A 17,824-nucleotide genomic window follows, 5' to 3' on the forward strand; every position below is an offset into this window, starting at 1 on the left:
AGAAGAAGTTGTTTAAAGGTTTTTTAATACAATTGACCCCTGTGACCTTGAATATAATTGAAGGTCATTCATTTGAACAAACTTGGTAGCCCTTCACCCAAGCATGCTACTGGCCAAATATCAACTCCCTGGGCATTTTGGTTATTGAGAAGAAGATGTTTAAAGTTTTTGACATATTTGACCCCTGTGACCTTGAAAATAGGTGAAGGTCATTAATTTTAACAAACTTTGTAGCCCTTCATCCAAGTTTGCTGACGGCCAAATATCGACACCCTAGGCCATTCGGTTATTAAGAAGAAGTCATTTAAACTAAAATATTGACGCCGGACGCCGGACGGACGGACGGACGGACGACAGACGGACGGACGACGGACGGACGGACGCCGGACGCCGCGCCACGGCATAAGCTCACTTGGCACTTCGTGCCAGGTGAGCTAATAAATGTGTAACAAGTTCGTAACAAACCTGTCTTTAAATTCCTGTCATGACCGCACAGCATCATATTTCGATAGTACTCACAGTATACGTATTGATAAAATATCTTGTGTTGTTTGATTGAGAAAACATCGCACTCCATCTTTTGCCTGCCATAAGCTATAAGTCATTCATGAATATTATCAAATATAATGTGCATTATTGTCTCCCATTATAGAGGGAAAGCCCTAGGTCCTGTAAGCCAAAAGTGTCAACTTGACACACCTGATCTGACAGATTGGGTTTGTCGAATATTCTGAGGGAGATTAAGGTCTTACAAAGTTCTCACAAATATGGTTCAACCCTACAAATAGAGCAACTTCAATCAAATCCGGCTGATCAGGTTAGTCCAATGTCTATCTGAGGGAGATAAGCTTTTGCAAAATACAGGTAAACAGTGATGGTGACATTTAGCCTCCTCCAGCCAGCTCGGCTGTAAGCTGATTGACAAGGTTTCAAAGCATGGTTAGATTTACAGTTCTTTTCTGGTGTTAATGTATTGGGCCTATCGATCTATTCTGTGCTTACAATGGACTCTACTGAAATGGATATAATATTTGGAGAGTTTTTTAATTCTGACAGAAAGAATAGTCATATTCAAGTGGTCAAATTTCAGGCTTATTTGCAGTTATAAGTTTGTGATACAAAGGACAATGTTAGTGATCCACACATTGATTGTGACCATTAGTGATCCACACATTGATTGTGACCGTTAGTGATCCACACATTGATTGTGACCATTAGTGACCCGCACATTGATTGTGACCATTAGTGACCAACACATTGATTGTGACCGTTAGTGATCCACACATTGATTGTGATGGGAACTGACCCACACATTGAGTGTGACCATTAGTGACCCACACATTGATTGTGACCATTAGTGACCCACACATTGATTGTGACCATTAGTGACCCACACATTGATTGTGACCGTTAGTGACCCACACATTGATTGTGACCGTTAGCGGCCCACACATTGATTGTGACAATTAGGGACCAACACATTGATTGTGACCATTAGTGACCCACACATTGATTGTGACCATTAGTGATCCACACATTGATTGTGACCGTTAGTGACCAACACATTGATTGTGACGGGAACTGACCCACACATTGATTGTGACCGTTAGTGACCCACACATCGATTGTGACCATTAGTGACCAACACATTGATTGTGACCGTTAGTGACCAACACATTGATTATGACCGTTAGTGACCAACACATTGATTGTGACGGTAACTGACCCACACATTGATTGTGACCGTTAGTGACCCACACATCGATTGCGACCATTAGTGACCAACACATTGATTGTGACAGAAACTAACCCACACATTGAGTGTGACCATTAGTGACCAACACATTGATTGTGACAGGAACTGACCCACACATTGATTGTGACCGTTAGTGACCCACACGTCGATTGTGATTGTAAGTGACCCACACATCGATTGTGACCGTTAGTGACCCACACATTGGTTGTGACCGTTAGTGACCCACAAATCGATTGAGACCGTTAGTGACCAACACATTTAGTGTGACCGTTAGTGACCAACACATTAATTGTGACCGTTAGTGACCAACACATTGATTGTGACCGTTAGTGATCCACACAGTGATTGTGACCGTTAGTGACCAACACATTGATTGTGACCGTTAGTGACCAACACATTGATTGTGACGGGAACTGACCCACACATTGAGTGTGACCATTAGTGACCAACACATTGATTGTAATGGGAACTGACCCACACATTGATTGTGACCGTTAGTGACCCACACATTGATTGTGACCGTTAGTGACCCACACATCGATTTTGACCGTTAGTGACCAACACATTGATTGTGACCGTTAGAGACACACACATTGATTGTGACCGTTAGTGACCCACACATTGATTGTGACCGTTAGTGACCACACTAAATATGGACTAAATCCTTTTATTCCTACGGAAGAAGAAGGATTTTAAAGAATAACTTACTATGTTTTCCCTGTTTGGCCCCGCCCCCCAGGCCCCTGGGGGGCCACACCCATGGTTTATACCAAATTGGTTCCCCTTCTCCCAAGGATGCTTCAGACTAAAAATGGAACAAATCCTTTTATTTCTACAGAAGAAGAAGGATTTTAAAGAATTTGTTATATTTCCCCTGTTTGGCCCGCCCCTCAGCCCCCAGGGGGACCAGACCTACGGTTTATACAAAATTAGTTCCCTTTCACCCAATAATGCTTCAGACCAAATATGGAACAAATCCTTTCATTCCTACAGAAGAAGAAGGATTTTAAAGAATTTGATATATTTCCCCTATTGGGCCCCGCCCCTCAGCCCCCAGGGGGGGGCTAGACCCACCATTTATACAAAAAAAAATCCCCTTCTCCCAAGGATGCTTTTGAACAAATTTGATAAAAATCTGCTCAGTCGTTCATGACAAGTAGCTTTTTAAAGGAAAGGTTGACGGACGACGGACGCTGCGGTATGGCATAAGCTCACCATGCTAAAAATGTAGGAGAAAATCTCCAGATAAAAAAATCAAATACTGAAATGAACAAAGGGCAATAGCTTTTACAAAAATCTTTGAATCAAAATTATTTTCAAGGAAAAACAACAACATATCATGATTATTTAGCATACTAAGTTTCAAAGAAATCTGTCAAAAAATGTAGGAGGATGCTGCTGGACAAAAATCAAATACTGAAATGAACAAAGGGCAATAACTTTTGGACAAATTGTTGAATCAAAATTCTTTTAAGGGAGACCAATTTCATATCCTGATTTTAATGTCTACCAAGTTTCAAAGAGATCAGTCGAAAAAATGTAGGAGGAGATTGCCGGACAAACAAAAGTTTACGCCGGACGGACAACGTCATACCATAATACTCCTGTCAAATTTGAATCTAATATACTTTATGATCTCAGCTTTACCTAATAGACTTGTAGATTTACTCAAAACATTTATAGCTTTACCTGATAAACTTGTAAATGTCAGCTGGTATGGCGTGCATGTCGATCGCTAAAGGGTCAGTTACCAGCGTCACAAACAGCTTTTTCCTCCAGTGGCTGATAGGGGTGTTTCTGTCTAGGCTCTCATTCTGATCAAAATAACATCAAAATAAAATTTGAACTACTATATTAATGAATCAGCAAGTAACAGGAGATCCCAGAGTGACAACTCTCAAAGTGAGTTTGTCGTTTCACATACAGTCGAACCTCGTTATCTCGAAGTCGACAGGGTCGTGGGAAAACTTCGAGTTATCCGAGTATTCGAGTTATGCGGGTTCATAGATTTGGTATGAAATTTGCTGTTGGGACACAGCACTAGCAGTTGTTGGTTTTATTAATAGTTAATGCTTTAAATCAATCGATAAATGATATACGTAATCAATATAACAAATACAGCTATGTAATTTTACAATAAACACGCTTACAAAAATAGAGTAAGTTATTTCAGAAAAACGTACTTTTGTTTTTAAACGCGATCAAAACGGTTGGACCATTTTGTGAATTCGTTATTAAATATGGACGGGCCTAGTGATTAAATGTTGTTTTTGGCTAGTATAGATCTTGGCAAATCTTTCCAGGTCTGCATTTGTATTTGTAAGTCCGTCAAGTTTTACTTCTGAAGTGTTACATTTCAAACTGAACTATCCCGCTGTCTCTGATCTCGTAGTTTACAATGCGGAAATGAAAGTGCGCAAGTCTAAAACAAATCACTGTAATGGAGCGTACGCATAGTTGATTCTGTAAATGAAAACACACAAACAAATTATATCGTACATGTGACACATTGATTCATTAAAGCCAAATATGACACCTGACAACTCCTCAACTCGATGTAATCAACAGCAATTATCGTTTTGTTCTTAAATCTCTCGATCGACTTTCAAAGCCATACTGGCTCCTGTAAAAACATGAACCCGTAAAGCTGTCCTAGGTTGTGATTTTAACTGTGGAACTCTTTTATGCATGACCACGCTTTGTGACCAATTTTCCGGTTTGCACTGTCGTCTGTTTAGGTGTACAAATCATTAAACGGACTCGCAGTAAGTACAGATTACTGTTGATCAACATTGATGCAGTTTGTTTTTTATTATGAATAACATGGTTTTGACAGTCCGTAAACTTTACAGTCCTAAGCTTTATCGTAAATTCTTTTTTACTGATTTCATGCTAGTCTACTTACGAAAGATGTTCATAAACACGGAATGGCGAAATGTCGTACTTTTGCGTTTTATTTGTATCAAAGAATTAACAAGTGACAAAATGAAATTTGGATACTACGTTGGATTGACGCTATTGAAACCAATATTTTACTTCGAGGTATCCAAGTTTTTCGACTTTTCAGGGTTCGAATTATCAGAGTTTTATTTACTAAGATAAAGAACAGATTTGGCCGGGACCGGAGAGATACTTCGAGATAAACGGGGTATTCGAGTTAAAAGAGTTTGAGATAACAAGGTTTGACTGTATTTACTGGTACATTACTTAATGAAAAAGAAATACAACCTATTTCTTTTACATTACTTTACAGATCTGGGAGATAGTGATAGTATTCTTGAAATGTCAAAATCCAAGATGACCGCCTGCAGCCATCTTGTTGTCTCAATCAGTCTCAAAATAGTACATGCACAATCATGGACTAAGGGCACTCTTCATATAAAACTTGAGAATTATTTGTTAAGCATTTTTTGAGAAATAGCAATAACAAACTTTTCAAAATTCAAGATGACTCCCTATCGGCCATGTTGCTTTTAAGATGATTCTCAATATGAAACAGGCACAACTAGGGACCAAGGGGAACCTTCCTAGGAAATTTGAGAAAGATCCCTCCATAGGGGAAGTATTTATAAACAGGTCTGACTGTACCTCATTTCTGTCACCAAGTAGGCTGAAGAACTCTGCCTGGGGCAGAGAGTAGGTTGTCATGGGCACATGGGTGTGTACACTGTAGGTGCTGTTGAATGGGTCATCTCCCTTTGGATGGACAAACACATGGATGTACAGAGTTCCATTTCTCCTCGTCTTTAATGGCATTGAAACATTGAACTCCCTTCAAAGAAAAATACTAACATTGAATTTCTTTTACATAATTTACAAATACTTTCAGCAAACAAAATTTGTGAACAATCAACAGATTGAGATGAAAAATTTGATCTATCATTGCACATTTAGCAACACTGAACTTCTACTAATGTAATACAGTAAGTAACATAGTATGTTACAACACAGAACTTCTACTAATGTAATACAGTAAGAAACATCGTATGTTACAACACTGAACTTCTACTAATGTAATACATTAAGTAACATAGTATGTTACAACTCTGAACTTCTACTAATGTAATACAGTAAGTAACAGAGTATGTTACAACACTGAACTTCTACTAATGCAATATAGTAAGTAACATAGTATGTTACAACACTGAACCTCTACTAATATAATACAGTAAGCAACATAGTATGTTACAACACTGAACTTCTACTTATGTAATACAGTAAGTAACATAGTATGTTACAACACTTAACTTCTACTAATGTAATACAGTAAGTAACATAGTGTGTTACAACACTGAACTTCTACTAATGTAATATAGTAAGTAACATAGTATGTTACAACACTGAACCTCTACTAATATAATACAGTAAGTACCATAGTATGTTACAACACTGAACCTCTACTAATATAATACAGTAAGCAACATAGTATGTTACAACACTGAACTTCTACTTATGTAATACAGTAAGTAACATAGTATGTTACACCACTGAACTCCTACTAATGTAATACAGTAAGTAACATAGTAAGTTACAACACTGAACTTCTACTAATGTAATACAGTAAGAAACATCGTATGTTACAACACTGAACTTCTACTAATGTAATATAGTAAGTAACATAGTATGCTACAACACTGAACCTCTACTAATATAATACAGTAAGCAACATAGTATGTTACAACACTGAACTTCTACCAATGTAATACAGTAAGTAACATAGTATGTTACACCACTGAACTCCTACTAATGTAATACAGTAAGTAACATAGTAAGTTACAACACTGAACTTCTACTAATGTAATATAGTAAGTAACATAGTATGTTACAACACTGAACCTCTACTAATATAATACAGTAAGTAACATAGTATGTTACAACACTGAACTTCTACTAATGTAATAAATTAAGTAACATAGTATATTACAACACTGAACTTCTACCAATTTAATACAGTAAGTAACATAGTATGTTACAACACTGAACTCTTACTAATGTAATACAGTAAGTAACATAGTATGTTACAAAACTGAACCTCTACTAATGTAATACAGTAAGTAACATAGTACGTTACAACACTGAACCTCTGCTAATGTAATACAGTAAGTAACATAGTATGTTACAAAACTGAACCTCTACTAATGTAATACAGTAAGTAACATAGTATGTTACAACACTGAACTTCTACTAATGTAATACAGTAAGAAACATAGTATGTTACAACACTGAACTTCTACTAATGTAATACATTAAGTAACATAGTATATTACAACACTGAACTTCTACTAATTTAATACAGTAAGTAACATAGTATGTTACAACACTGAACTTCTACTAATGAAATACATTAAGTAACATAGTATATTACAACGCTGGACTTCTACTAATTTAATACAGTCAGTAACATAGTATGTTATAACACTGAACCTCTGCTAATGTAATACAGTAATAACATAGTATGTTACAACACTGAACTTCTACTAATGTAATACAGAGAGTAACATAGTATGGGGTTTTTATTTCAGGTTTCTTAATGCAAAGTTGTCAAAACATTCTTTTTGACTTATGAGGAGTGTATCAAACTTCGATTTAACAGTCAGTTGTATAATATGCATACAAATGTACATGTTTCATTTCACTTTTAAATAAAACTGTGCATGTAAATAAATTGAATTCACAGATTATGTATGTATATTGTGAGTAAACCAGCATGACCATTTCCACATGCGAACATACACATACATATATATGTTATAGATTATATTGAACATACACATACATATATATGTTATAGATTATACTGATCATACACATACATATATATGTTATAGATCATATTGAACATACACATATATATATAGGCTATAGATCATATTGAACATACACATACATATATACGTATAGATCATATTTAACATACACATACATATATATGTTATAGATCATATTGATCATACACATATATATATATATGTTATAGATCATATTGAACATACACATACATATTTATTATATGCATGAACATTTCTTGCAATCACATTGGTCGGATCCTATACACATGACCAGTCCTCAAAAAGTTATGTAGACTGGTTATCCGGTGAATATCGATTTCTAAATATAGCCTGTATGGAATTTCCCCGGAACCTGTCGTAGCGCATGCGCAGTTAGACTGGAACATACACATAAATATATATGTTATAGATCATATTGAACATACACATACATATATATAATATAGATCATATTGAGCATACACATACATATTTATTATATGCATGAACATTTCTTGCCATCACATTGGTCGGATCCTATACACATGACCAGTCCTCAAAAAGTTATGTAGACTGGTTATCCGGTGAATATCGATTTCTAAATATAGCCTGTATGGAATTTCCCCGGAACCTATCGTAGCGCATGCGCAGTTAGACTGGAACATACACATAAATATATATGTTATAGATCATATTGAACATACACATACATAGATAGGTTATAGGTCATACTGATCATACACATACACATATATGTTATAGATCATATTGAACATACACATATACATATATATGTTATAGATCATATTGATCATACACATATATATATATATGTTATAGATCATATTGAACATACATATATATATATATGTTATAGATCATATTGAGCATACATATATATATATATGTTATAGATCATATTGAGCATACATATATATATATATGTTATAGATCATATTGAACATACACATACATAGATATGTTATAGGTCATACTGATCATACACATACATATATATGTTATAGATCATATTGAAACAAATTGATTTAAGAACCATTGCAAACATGGAAATGTCCACGCCACAAAATGAGGATCGAATCAGTTAAAAGAGTCACAACGCGAACATTTTCAACCTGTGAGAACTTCTATTTTTAACGAAAGACTGACAATTACTTTTCCAATGAGTTATGAATATCCAGGCTGTTGTTTCTCCAAATCAGTTTAAGATCATTTTCACTGACACCTTTCTGCTTTGTAGAAGTAAAGACTTGCAGCTGAAACAAAAAACATAGAAATATAAACATTTGAATAATATTATTAAACTTGATCTCTTATATCTTAGTTATCACGTAAGCATAGTACCTACAAAACATCTGGTAGCCTTTTAATCCTATGGATTGTGGATGTTTTCTAAATTTCTTGCAATGATATCTTTTTCATTCAATATACAAGGTCCTATAGCTAGCTATAGTCTGCAAATAAATGCTCTTTAAGATTGTTTTTATTGGGGCAGAGATATATCTGCACCATCAAATATTTTTAAAACTAGATAGTCTGTTATTTCAGGTTAAAGGACTCACACACCTAATTCATTTACTATATGTTATTACTAAACTTTTGAGCTAATAGCGTTACTATTTGAAGTTCAACACTATAGTGACAACTGTCTAGATCCACAGATACATACCTGACAAAGGCTTCAAAGGGCATTTTTGGTGAGTTAAGTGGCATTTGACAACCGGAAGTTTACAAGCCGAACCTGTGAAATGAGACGGCAACACCCCCAGACATTTGACCCCATATCAATCCACCATCACATTTTAAAATCTACTAAAACTTTACATTTTTCTGAAGTTCAATATCTGTATAGATATCATTCAATGTAAAATATGTCAGCTATTACCTATTTCAATTACTCAGAGGCACTGTATTAAACCAGAACAAATTTTAGGTAGGGATTACAATTGTATGAAACATTTGCTGATTGGCTGATTTATTCATGGCAGTCCTTATTTAAAGGCCTAGTAGCTTGAAATTAAAACAAAATCACCATCAAACGGATAGTTTATAGTATTTAGTCCTTGTCACTGATGGTTTAATTGTATATAACCACTGTAAAAAGAAACCACTGTAGGCATTCAATGGAAAGATGATATTTTGTAGACTTGAATAATTTATGCTCCGTGACTTTGACCTGTAATCTGTATCAAGTTCCCAACACACCATGGGTTATTGGGATGGGCAACAGCACTGAGGAGTATATCAAAATACATCAACAGTACAATGTTTCCTGACACTGAAAAACAGGATAGATTGACAGCACCGTACCATGAGCCCTGCGTAAATGTGTGCATATAAGTAATCATATAGTAATCAAAATATATTAATCAAGTAGATTTTTAGTCATATCTGAGTATTAGTGTGAATTATTATTTAAGACACTTTTTTAATTAGATGGCAGTTGCCCATCTGTTTATTTCGTGTATATTCATGTAAACAGCTTGCATACATATATTTACAATAACAGGATGTCAAGAGGGCATATTGTCTGAAAATTGGCCCCTCGAATACTAGTGGGAGCTTGAGGTGTCCATTGGTCAAATACTAGCGGGAGGTGTCCATTGGTCCAATACTAGCGGGAGGTGTCCATTGGTCGAATACAAGCGGGAGGTGTCCATTGGTCCAATACTAGCGAGAGGTGTCCATTGGTCCAATACTAGCGGGAGGTGTCCATTGGTCCAATACTAGCGGGAGGTGTCCATTGGTCCAATACTAGCGGGAGGTGTCCATTGGTCCAATACTAGCGGGAGGTGTCCATTGGTCCAATACTAGCGGGAGGTGTCCATTGGTCCAATACTAGCGGGAGGTGTCCATTGGTCCAATACTAGCGGGAGGTGTCCATTGGTCCAATACTAGCGGGAGGTGTCCATTGGTCCAATACTAGCGGGAGGTGTCCATTGGTCCAATACTAGCGGGAGGTGTCCATTGGTCCAATACTAGCGGGAGGTGTCCATTGGTCCAATACTAGCGGGAGGTGTCCATTGGTCCAATACTAGCGGGAGGTGTCCATTGGTCCAATACTAGCGGGAGGTGTCCATTGGTCCAATACTAGCGGGAGGTGTCCATTGGTCCAATACTAGCGGGAGGTGTCCATTGGTCCAATACTAGCGGGAGGTGTCCATTGGTCCAATACTAGCGGGAGGTGTCCATTGGTCCAATACTAGCGGGAGGTGTCCATTGGTCCAATACTAGCGGGAGGTGTCCATTGGTCCAATACTAGCGGGAGGTGTCCATTGGTCCAATACTAGCGGGAGGTGTCCATTGGTCCAATACTAGCGGGAGGTGTCCATTGGTCCAATACTAGCGGGAGGTGTCCATTGGTCCAATACTAGCGGGAGGTGTCCATTGGTCCAATACTAGCGGGAGGTGTCCATTGGTCCAATACTAGCGGGAGGTGTCCATTGGTCCAATACTAGCGGGAGGTGTCCATTGGTCCAATACTAGCGGGAGGTGTCCATTGGTCCAATACTAGCGGGAGGTGTCCATTGGTCCAATACTAGCGGGAGGTGTCCATTGGTCCAATACTAGCGGGAGGTGTCCATTGGTCCAATACTAGCGGGAGGTGTCCATTGGTCCAATACTAGCGGGAGGTGTCCATTGGTCCAATACTAGCGGGAGGTGTCCATTGGTCCAATACTAGCGGGAGGTGTCCATTGGTCCAATACTAGCGGGAGGTGTCCATTGGTCCAATACTAGCGGGAGGTGTCCATTGGTCCAATACTAGCGGGAGGTGTCCATTGGTCCAATACTAGCGGGAGGTGTCCATTGGTCCAATACTAGCGGGAGGTGTCCATTGGTCCAATACTAGCGGGAGGTGTCCATTGGTCCAATACTAGCGGGAGGTGTCCATTGGTCCAATACTAGCGGGAGGTGTCCATTGGTCCAATACTAGCGGGAGGTGTCCATTGGTCCAATACTAGCGGGAGGTGTCCATTGGTCCAATACTAGCGGGAGGTGTCCATTGGTCCAATACTAGCGGGAGGTGTCCATTGGTCCAATACTAGCGGGAGGTGTCCATTGGTCCAATACTAGCGGGAGGTGTCCATTGGTCCAATACTAGCGGGAGGTGTCCATTGGTCCAATACTAGCGGGAGGTGTCCATTGGTCCAATACTAGCGGGAGGTGTCCATTGGTCCAATACTAGCGGGAGGTGTCCATTGGTCCAATACTAGCGGGAGGTGTCCATTGGTCCAATACTAGCGGGAGGTGTCCATTGGTCCAATACTAGCGGGAGGTGTCCATTGGTCCAATACTAGCGGGAGGTGTCCATTGGTCCAATACTAGCGGGAGGTGTCCATTGGTCCAATACTAGCGGGAGGTGTCCATTGGTCCAATACTAGCGGGAGGTGTCCATTGGTCCAATACTAGCGGGAGGTGTCCATTGGTCCAATACTAGCGGGAGGTGTCCATTGGTCCAATACTAGCGGGAGGTGTCCATTGGTCCAATACTAGCGGGAGGTGTCCATTGGTCCAATACTAGCGGGAGGTGTCCATTGGTCCAATACTAGCGGGAGGTGTCCATTGGTCCAATACTAGCGGGAGGTGTCCATTGGTCCAATACTAGCGGGAGGTGTCCATTGGTCCAATACTAGCGGGAGGTGTCCATTGGTCCAATACTAGCGGGAGGTGTCCATTGGTCCAATACTAGCGGGAGGTGTCCATTGGTCCAATACTAGCGGGAGGTGTCCATTGGTCCAATACTAGCGGGAGGTGTCCATTGGTCCAATACTAGCGGGAGGTGTCCATTGGTCCAATACTAGCGGGAGGTGTCCATTGGTCCAATACTAGCGGGAGGTGTCCATTGGTCCAATACTAGCGGGAGGTGTCCATTGGTCCAATACTAGCGGGAGGTGTCCATTGGTCCAATACTAGCGGGAGGTGTCCATTGGTCCAATACTAGCGGGAGGTGTCCATTGGTCCAATACTAGCGGGAGGTGTCCATTGGTCCAATACTAGCGGGAGGTGTCCATTGGTCCAATACTAGCGGGAGGTGTCCATTGGTCCAATACTAGCGGGAGGTGTCCATTGGTCCAATACTAGCGGGAGGTGTCCATTGGTCCAATACTAGCGGGAGGTGTCCATTGGTCCAATACTAGCGGGAGGTGTCCATTGGTCCAATACTAGCGGGAGGTGTCCATTGGTCCAATACTAGCGGGAGGTGTCCATTGGTCCAATACTAGCGGGAGGTGTCCATTGGTCCAATACTAGCGGGAGGTGTCCATTGGTCCAATACTAGCGGGAGGTGTCCATTGGTCCAATACTAGCGGGAGGTGTCCATTGGTCCAATACTAGCGGGAGGTGTCCATTGGTCCAATACTAGCGGGAGGTGTCCATTGGTCCAATACTAGCGGGAGGTGTCCATTGGTCCAATACTAGCGGGAGGTGTCCATTGGTCCAATACTAGCGGGAGGTGTCCATTGGTCCAATACTAGCGGGAGGTGTCCATTGGTCCAATACTAGCGGGAGGTGTCCATTGGTCCAATACTAGCGGGAGGTGTCCATTGGTCCAATACTAGCGGGAGGTGTCCATTGGTCCAATACTAGCGGGAGGTGTCCATTGGTCCAATACTAGCGGGAGGTGTCCATTGGTCCAATACTAGCGGGAGGTGTCCATTGGTCCAATACTAGCGGGAGGTGTCCATTGGTCCAATACTAGCGGGAGGTGTCCATTGGTCCAATACTAGCGGGAGGTGTCCATTGGTCCAATACTAGCGGGAGGTGTCCATTGGTCCAATACTAGCGGGAGGTGTCCATTGGTCCAATACTAGCGGGAGGTGTCCATTGGTCCAATACTAGCGGGAGGTGTCCATTGGTCCAATACTAGCGGGAGGTGTCCATTGGTCCAATACTAGCGGGAGGTGTCCATTGGTCCAATACTAGCGGGAGGTGTCCATTGGTCCAATACTAGCGGGAGGTGTCCATTGGTCCAATACTAGCGGGAGGTGTCCATTGGTCCAATACTAGCGGGAGGTGTCCATTGGTCCAATACTAGCGGGAGGTGTCCATTGGTCCAATACTAGCGGGAGGTGTCCATTGGTCCAATACTAGCGGGAGGTGTCCATTGGTCCAATACTAGCGGGAGGTGTCCATTGGTCCAATACTAGCGGGAGGTGTCCATTGGTCCAATACTAGCGGGAGGTGTCCATTGGTCCAATACTAGCGGGAGGTGTCCATTGGTCCAATACTAGCGGGAGGTGTCCATTGGTCCAATACTAGCGGGAGGTGTCCATTGGTCCAATACTAGCGGGAGGTGTCCATTGGTCCAATACTAGCGGGAGGTGTCCATTGGTCCAATACTAGCGGGAGGTGTCCATTGGTCCAATACTAGCGGGAGGTGTCCATTGGTCCAATACTAGCGGGAGGTGTCCATTGGTCCAATACTAGCGGGAGGTGTCCATTGGTCCAATACTAGCGGGAGGTGTCCATTGGTCCAATACTAGCGGGAGGTGTCCATTGGTCCAATACTAGCGGGAGGTGTCCATTGGTCCAATACTAGCGGGAGGTGTCCATTGGTCCAATACTAGCGGGAGGTGTCCATTGGTCCAATACTAGCGGGAGGTGTCCATTGGTCCAATACTAGCGGGAGGTGTCCATTGGTCCAATACTAGCGGGAGGTGTCCATTGGTCCAATACTAGCGGGAGGTGTCCATTGGTCCAATACTAGCGGGAGGTGTCCATTGGTCCAATACTAGCGGGAGGTGTCCATTGGTCCAATACTAGCGGGAGGTGTCCATTGGTCCAATACTAGCGGGAGGTGTCCATTGGTCCAATACTAGCGGGAGGTGTCCATTGGTCCAATACTAGCGGGAGGTGTCCATTGGTCCAATACTAGCGGGAGGTGTCCATTGGTCCAATACTAGCGGGAGGTGTCCATTGGTCCAATACTAGCGGGAGGTGTCCATTGGTCCAATACTAGCGGGAGGTGTCCATTGGTCCAATACTAGCGGGAGGTGTCCATTGGTCCAATACTAGCGGGAGGTGTCCATTGGTCCAATACTAGCGGGAGGTGTCCATTGGTCCAATACTAGCGGGAGGTGTCCATTGGTCCAATACTAGCGGGAGGTGTCCATTGGTCCAATACTAGCGGGAGGTGTCCATTGGTCCAATACTAGCGGGAGGTGTCCATTGGTCCAATACTAGCGGGAGGTGTCCATTGGTCCAATACTAGCGGGAGGTGTCCATTGGTCCAATACTAGCGGGAGGTGTCCATTGGTCCAATACTAGTGGGAGGTGTCCATTGGTCCAATACTAGCGGGAGGTGTCCATTGGTCCAATACTAGCGGGAGGTGTCCATTGGTCCAATACTAGCGGGAGGTGTCCATTGGTCCAATACTAGCGGGAGGTGTCCATTGGTCCAATACTAGCGGGAGGTGTCCATTGGTCCAATACTAGCGGGAGGTGTCCATTGGTCCAATACTAGCGGGAGGTGTCCATTGGTCCAATACTAGCGGGAGGTGTCCATTGGTCCAATACTAGCGGGAGGTGTCCATTGGTCCAATACTAGCGGGAGGTGTCCATTGGTCCAATACTAGCGGGAGGTGTCCATTGGTCCAATACTAGCGGGAGGTGTCCATTGGTCCAATACTAGCGGGAGGTGTCCATTGGTCCAATACTAGCGGGAGGTGTCCATTGGTCCAATACTAGCGGGAGGTGTCCATTGGTCCAATACTAGCGGGAGGTGTCCATTGGTCCAATACTAGCGGGAGGTGTCCATTGGTCCAATACTAGCGGGAGGTGTCCATTGGTCCAATACTAGCGGGAGGTGTCCATTGGTCCAATACTAGCGGGAGGTGTCCATTGGTCCAATACTAGCGGGAGGTATCTATTGGTCCAATACTAGCGGGAGGTGTTCATTGGTCCAATACTAGCGGGAGGTGTCAATTGGTCCAATACTAGCAGGAGGTGTCAATTGGCCCAATACTAGCGGAAGGTGTCTATTGGTCCAATACTAGCGTGAGGTGTCCATTGGTCCAATACTAGCGGGAGGTGTCCATTGGTCCTATACTAGCGGGAGGTGTCCATTGGTCCAATACTAGGGGAGGTGTCCATTGGTCCAATACTAGCGGGAAGTGTCTATTGGTCCAATACTAGCGGGAGGTGTCCATTGTCACAAACCTACTGACAGGGCACTTTCCTTAAAGAGTCATTCATAGTACCGTGGGTATTACTGTAATTCCTCAGCAATTCATGGTAATTATTTATATCATTTCCACTATGCTTTGATGCCCTGTTTACTATACTGTACAGGTAAATTTTTGGTTTCTGTAGAAGGTTGATTTATAGTATTACTTAACAGTTGTATAATGGTCTATCTACTCTAGCTATAACATTGGTTGTATTTCCCCCATTTTTACATCTGTATTAAAACACACCTGTAACTGTGGTTCCGGTTTCAGTCCAATGAAGGGATATATACACCTCTGGCTATTAGCACAAGGTGTAGGGTTAAAGATTCCATATATCACCCACATAGAGTGGCCTATGTAAGCAAGAAATATCGCAGACACGATCAGGGTAAAGGACAGCTTCATCTTGTTTGTCTTCTTTAGTGTAACACATTCATGGGTTCTTCTTCAACAGGCTAACTTGATATAGGAACCTTCAAAAGAAAAAGGATTGCTGGTTTAAAGTACATGACATAGTCTAATATGGCTGCACATATGTGTTCTTCATAGGTCATTTTTTGTAGTTGCTGTTCAAATTCTGTGTAGACTAAATAAACAAATATTTAACTAAACAAGCAACCACAGAACTTCTATAAAACAGTATCTACAGACTGAGTACAGAGTGGTTCTAATTACCTAATTTTAGACACACAACAATGTTTGTAAATTTTAACAATAATACGTTAATTTGATAATATATACTGCATGTTTACTTGTTAATTATGATTATGTTTATTTACCTGTCTCTGAAGTTATTTATATATACTTGCTGGCTAATGTTTAATAATGACACTGTTGAGCAGTCCAAACTCTCCATGCGTTATCATTAATACCATCACACTTGTCCAGACATTTTATTATTGGAGGCTGAAATTATTAAAATCTGATCAACATTCCAACTTAAATGATGCAGTTCATCAAATAAGTTGAGAAGTTTTCTGATGTACACAAGAATAAACAAAATGAATATAATCCCGCCTTTTTTGTCAAGTGAAAAAAAGGTGTTGTGGTAATATAGCCAGCAACGCTCCACTCAATCTAACTGCAGCTTTAGCCTTAGTAAAGTGGTTTGTACACTAACCAGGCATATATATACGTATACAATGCCCATTCTTTAAGCTACTCTGTCCTTTTTCCAAGTCATACAATGTAGCATGAACATAAACCACAGATTTAGATCGAAGTCCATGGTTAAACATGAAAATAGTAAGCTTATTAATTATTAAAAACACTTCAGCTGATATTCATAACTTAAAATATATAATCATATTTGGGCGAAACATAAACATTAAACGAACTGGATGTAGGGAGAAACGGAATGTAGTGCAAGTATGTAGGTGAAACGAATAAAATTGTTACTAAAATGGATAACTGTTCCCCAAATGCAGAATTATTACCCATATGAGCCGTTGTGGCCAACCCTGTAATTGTTTACTAGAACCACAAGGTCCGTTACTCTGCTTTTAATTGTAGAATAATATAAATGTTCAAGCAGAAAAATATTTATGTCGCGATATTGGTCGTCCGAATACATCAGAAAGACACCATTTTCCCGCAAACAATTTCATAATCTTGATCGTATGTATTTTCTATTTGGAGTGGAATATGGGAAGTGGAACGAGCATATTGATATTGTATTATTGAAACCGAAGTGACTTAGATTTCTACAGGAAGGTGCAGCAATCAAACAAACACCAACGAACTCTTGCAAAATAACGTATTACGTAACTGAATCTTACAAACACCTTAGATCATCCACTATCGCATTCCCCTGCCAGTCTAAATAATATCCGCCAGTTTCGAGAATGAAAGTAACAGGAAGTAGCTAGTCTAAGGCTCCTTTCGAGTATCCGGTTACGGTTGAACCTGGGTCCCCGGTAAATCTTGTACGCCATTCCCGGACCCGGACTAAAATCCCGATCAAAGAATATAAAGATATTTAAATTTCTCATTAATGCGATCGTTTATATATCTATATATATATATATATATTTAAATTCTACAATACTTTCAAATATTATATCCTAAATGTGACATCTAGAATATTAATTTTTAGCATCTGATAATTTAGAAAT

The 17,824-nt window shown here is 40.8% G+C and overlaps 1 protein-coding gene across 3 annotated transcripts in view; it reads right to left on the reverse strand.

Moving 5' to 3' along the window:
* LOC110450529 (cleft lip and palate transmembrane protein 1-like protein) overlaps nt 1–17,580 on the reverse strand; it is a 76,345-nt gene extending 58,765 nt beyond the window's left edge. The window contains exons 1-5 of one of the 3 annotated variants that reach the window (XM_021498090.1): nt 17,495–17,580; nt 15,957–16,183; nt 8,698–8,798; nt 5,345–5,528; nt 3,446–3,570 (exon numbers count right to left, since the gene is read on the reverse strand). In XM_021498090.1, coding sequence (XP_021353765.1) covers nt 3,446–3,570; nt 5,345–5,528; nt 8,698–8,798; nt 15,957–16,115 — 569 coding nt within the window. In that variant the 5' untranslated portion in view covers nt 16,116–16,183; nt 17,495–17,580. Of the gene's footprint in view, nt 1–3,445; nt 3,571–5,344; nt 5,529–8,697; nt 8,799–15,956; nt 16,184–17,478 lie in introns of all 3 variants that reach the window. The other 2 variants (XM_021498092.1, XM_021498091.1) reach the window with 2 other exon arrangements.
* Nucleotides 17,581–17,824: the final 244 nt, after the last annotated feature.

Source organism: Mizuhopecten yessoensis, unplaced genomic scaffold (genome assembly GCF_002113885.1).
Source record: "Mizuhopecten yessoensis strain PY_sf001 unplaced genomic scaffold, ASM211388v2 scaffold5283, whole genome shotgun sequence".
NCBI lineage: Eukaryota > Metazoa > Mollusca > Bivalvia > Pectinida > Pectinidae > Mizuhopecten > Mizuhopecten yessoensis.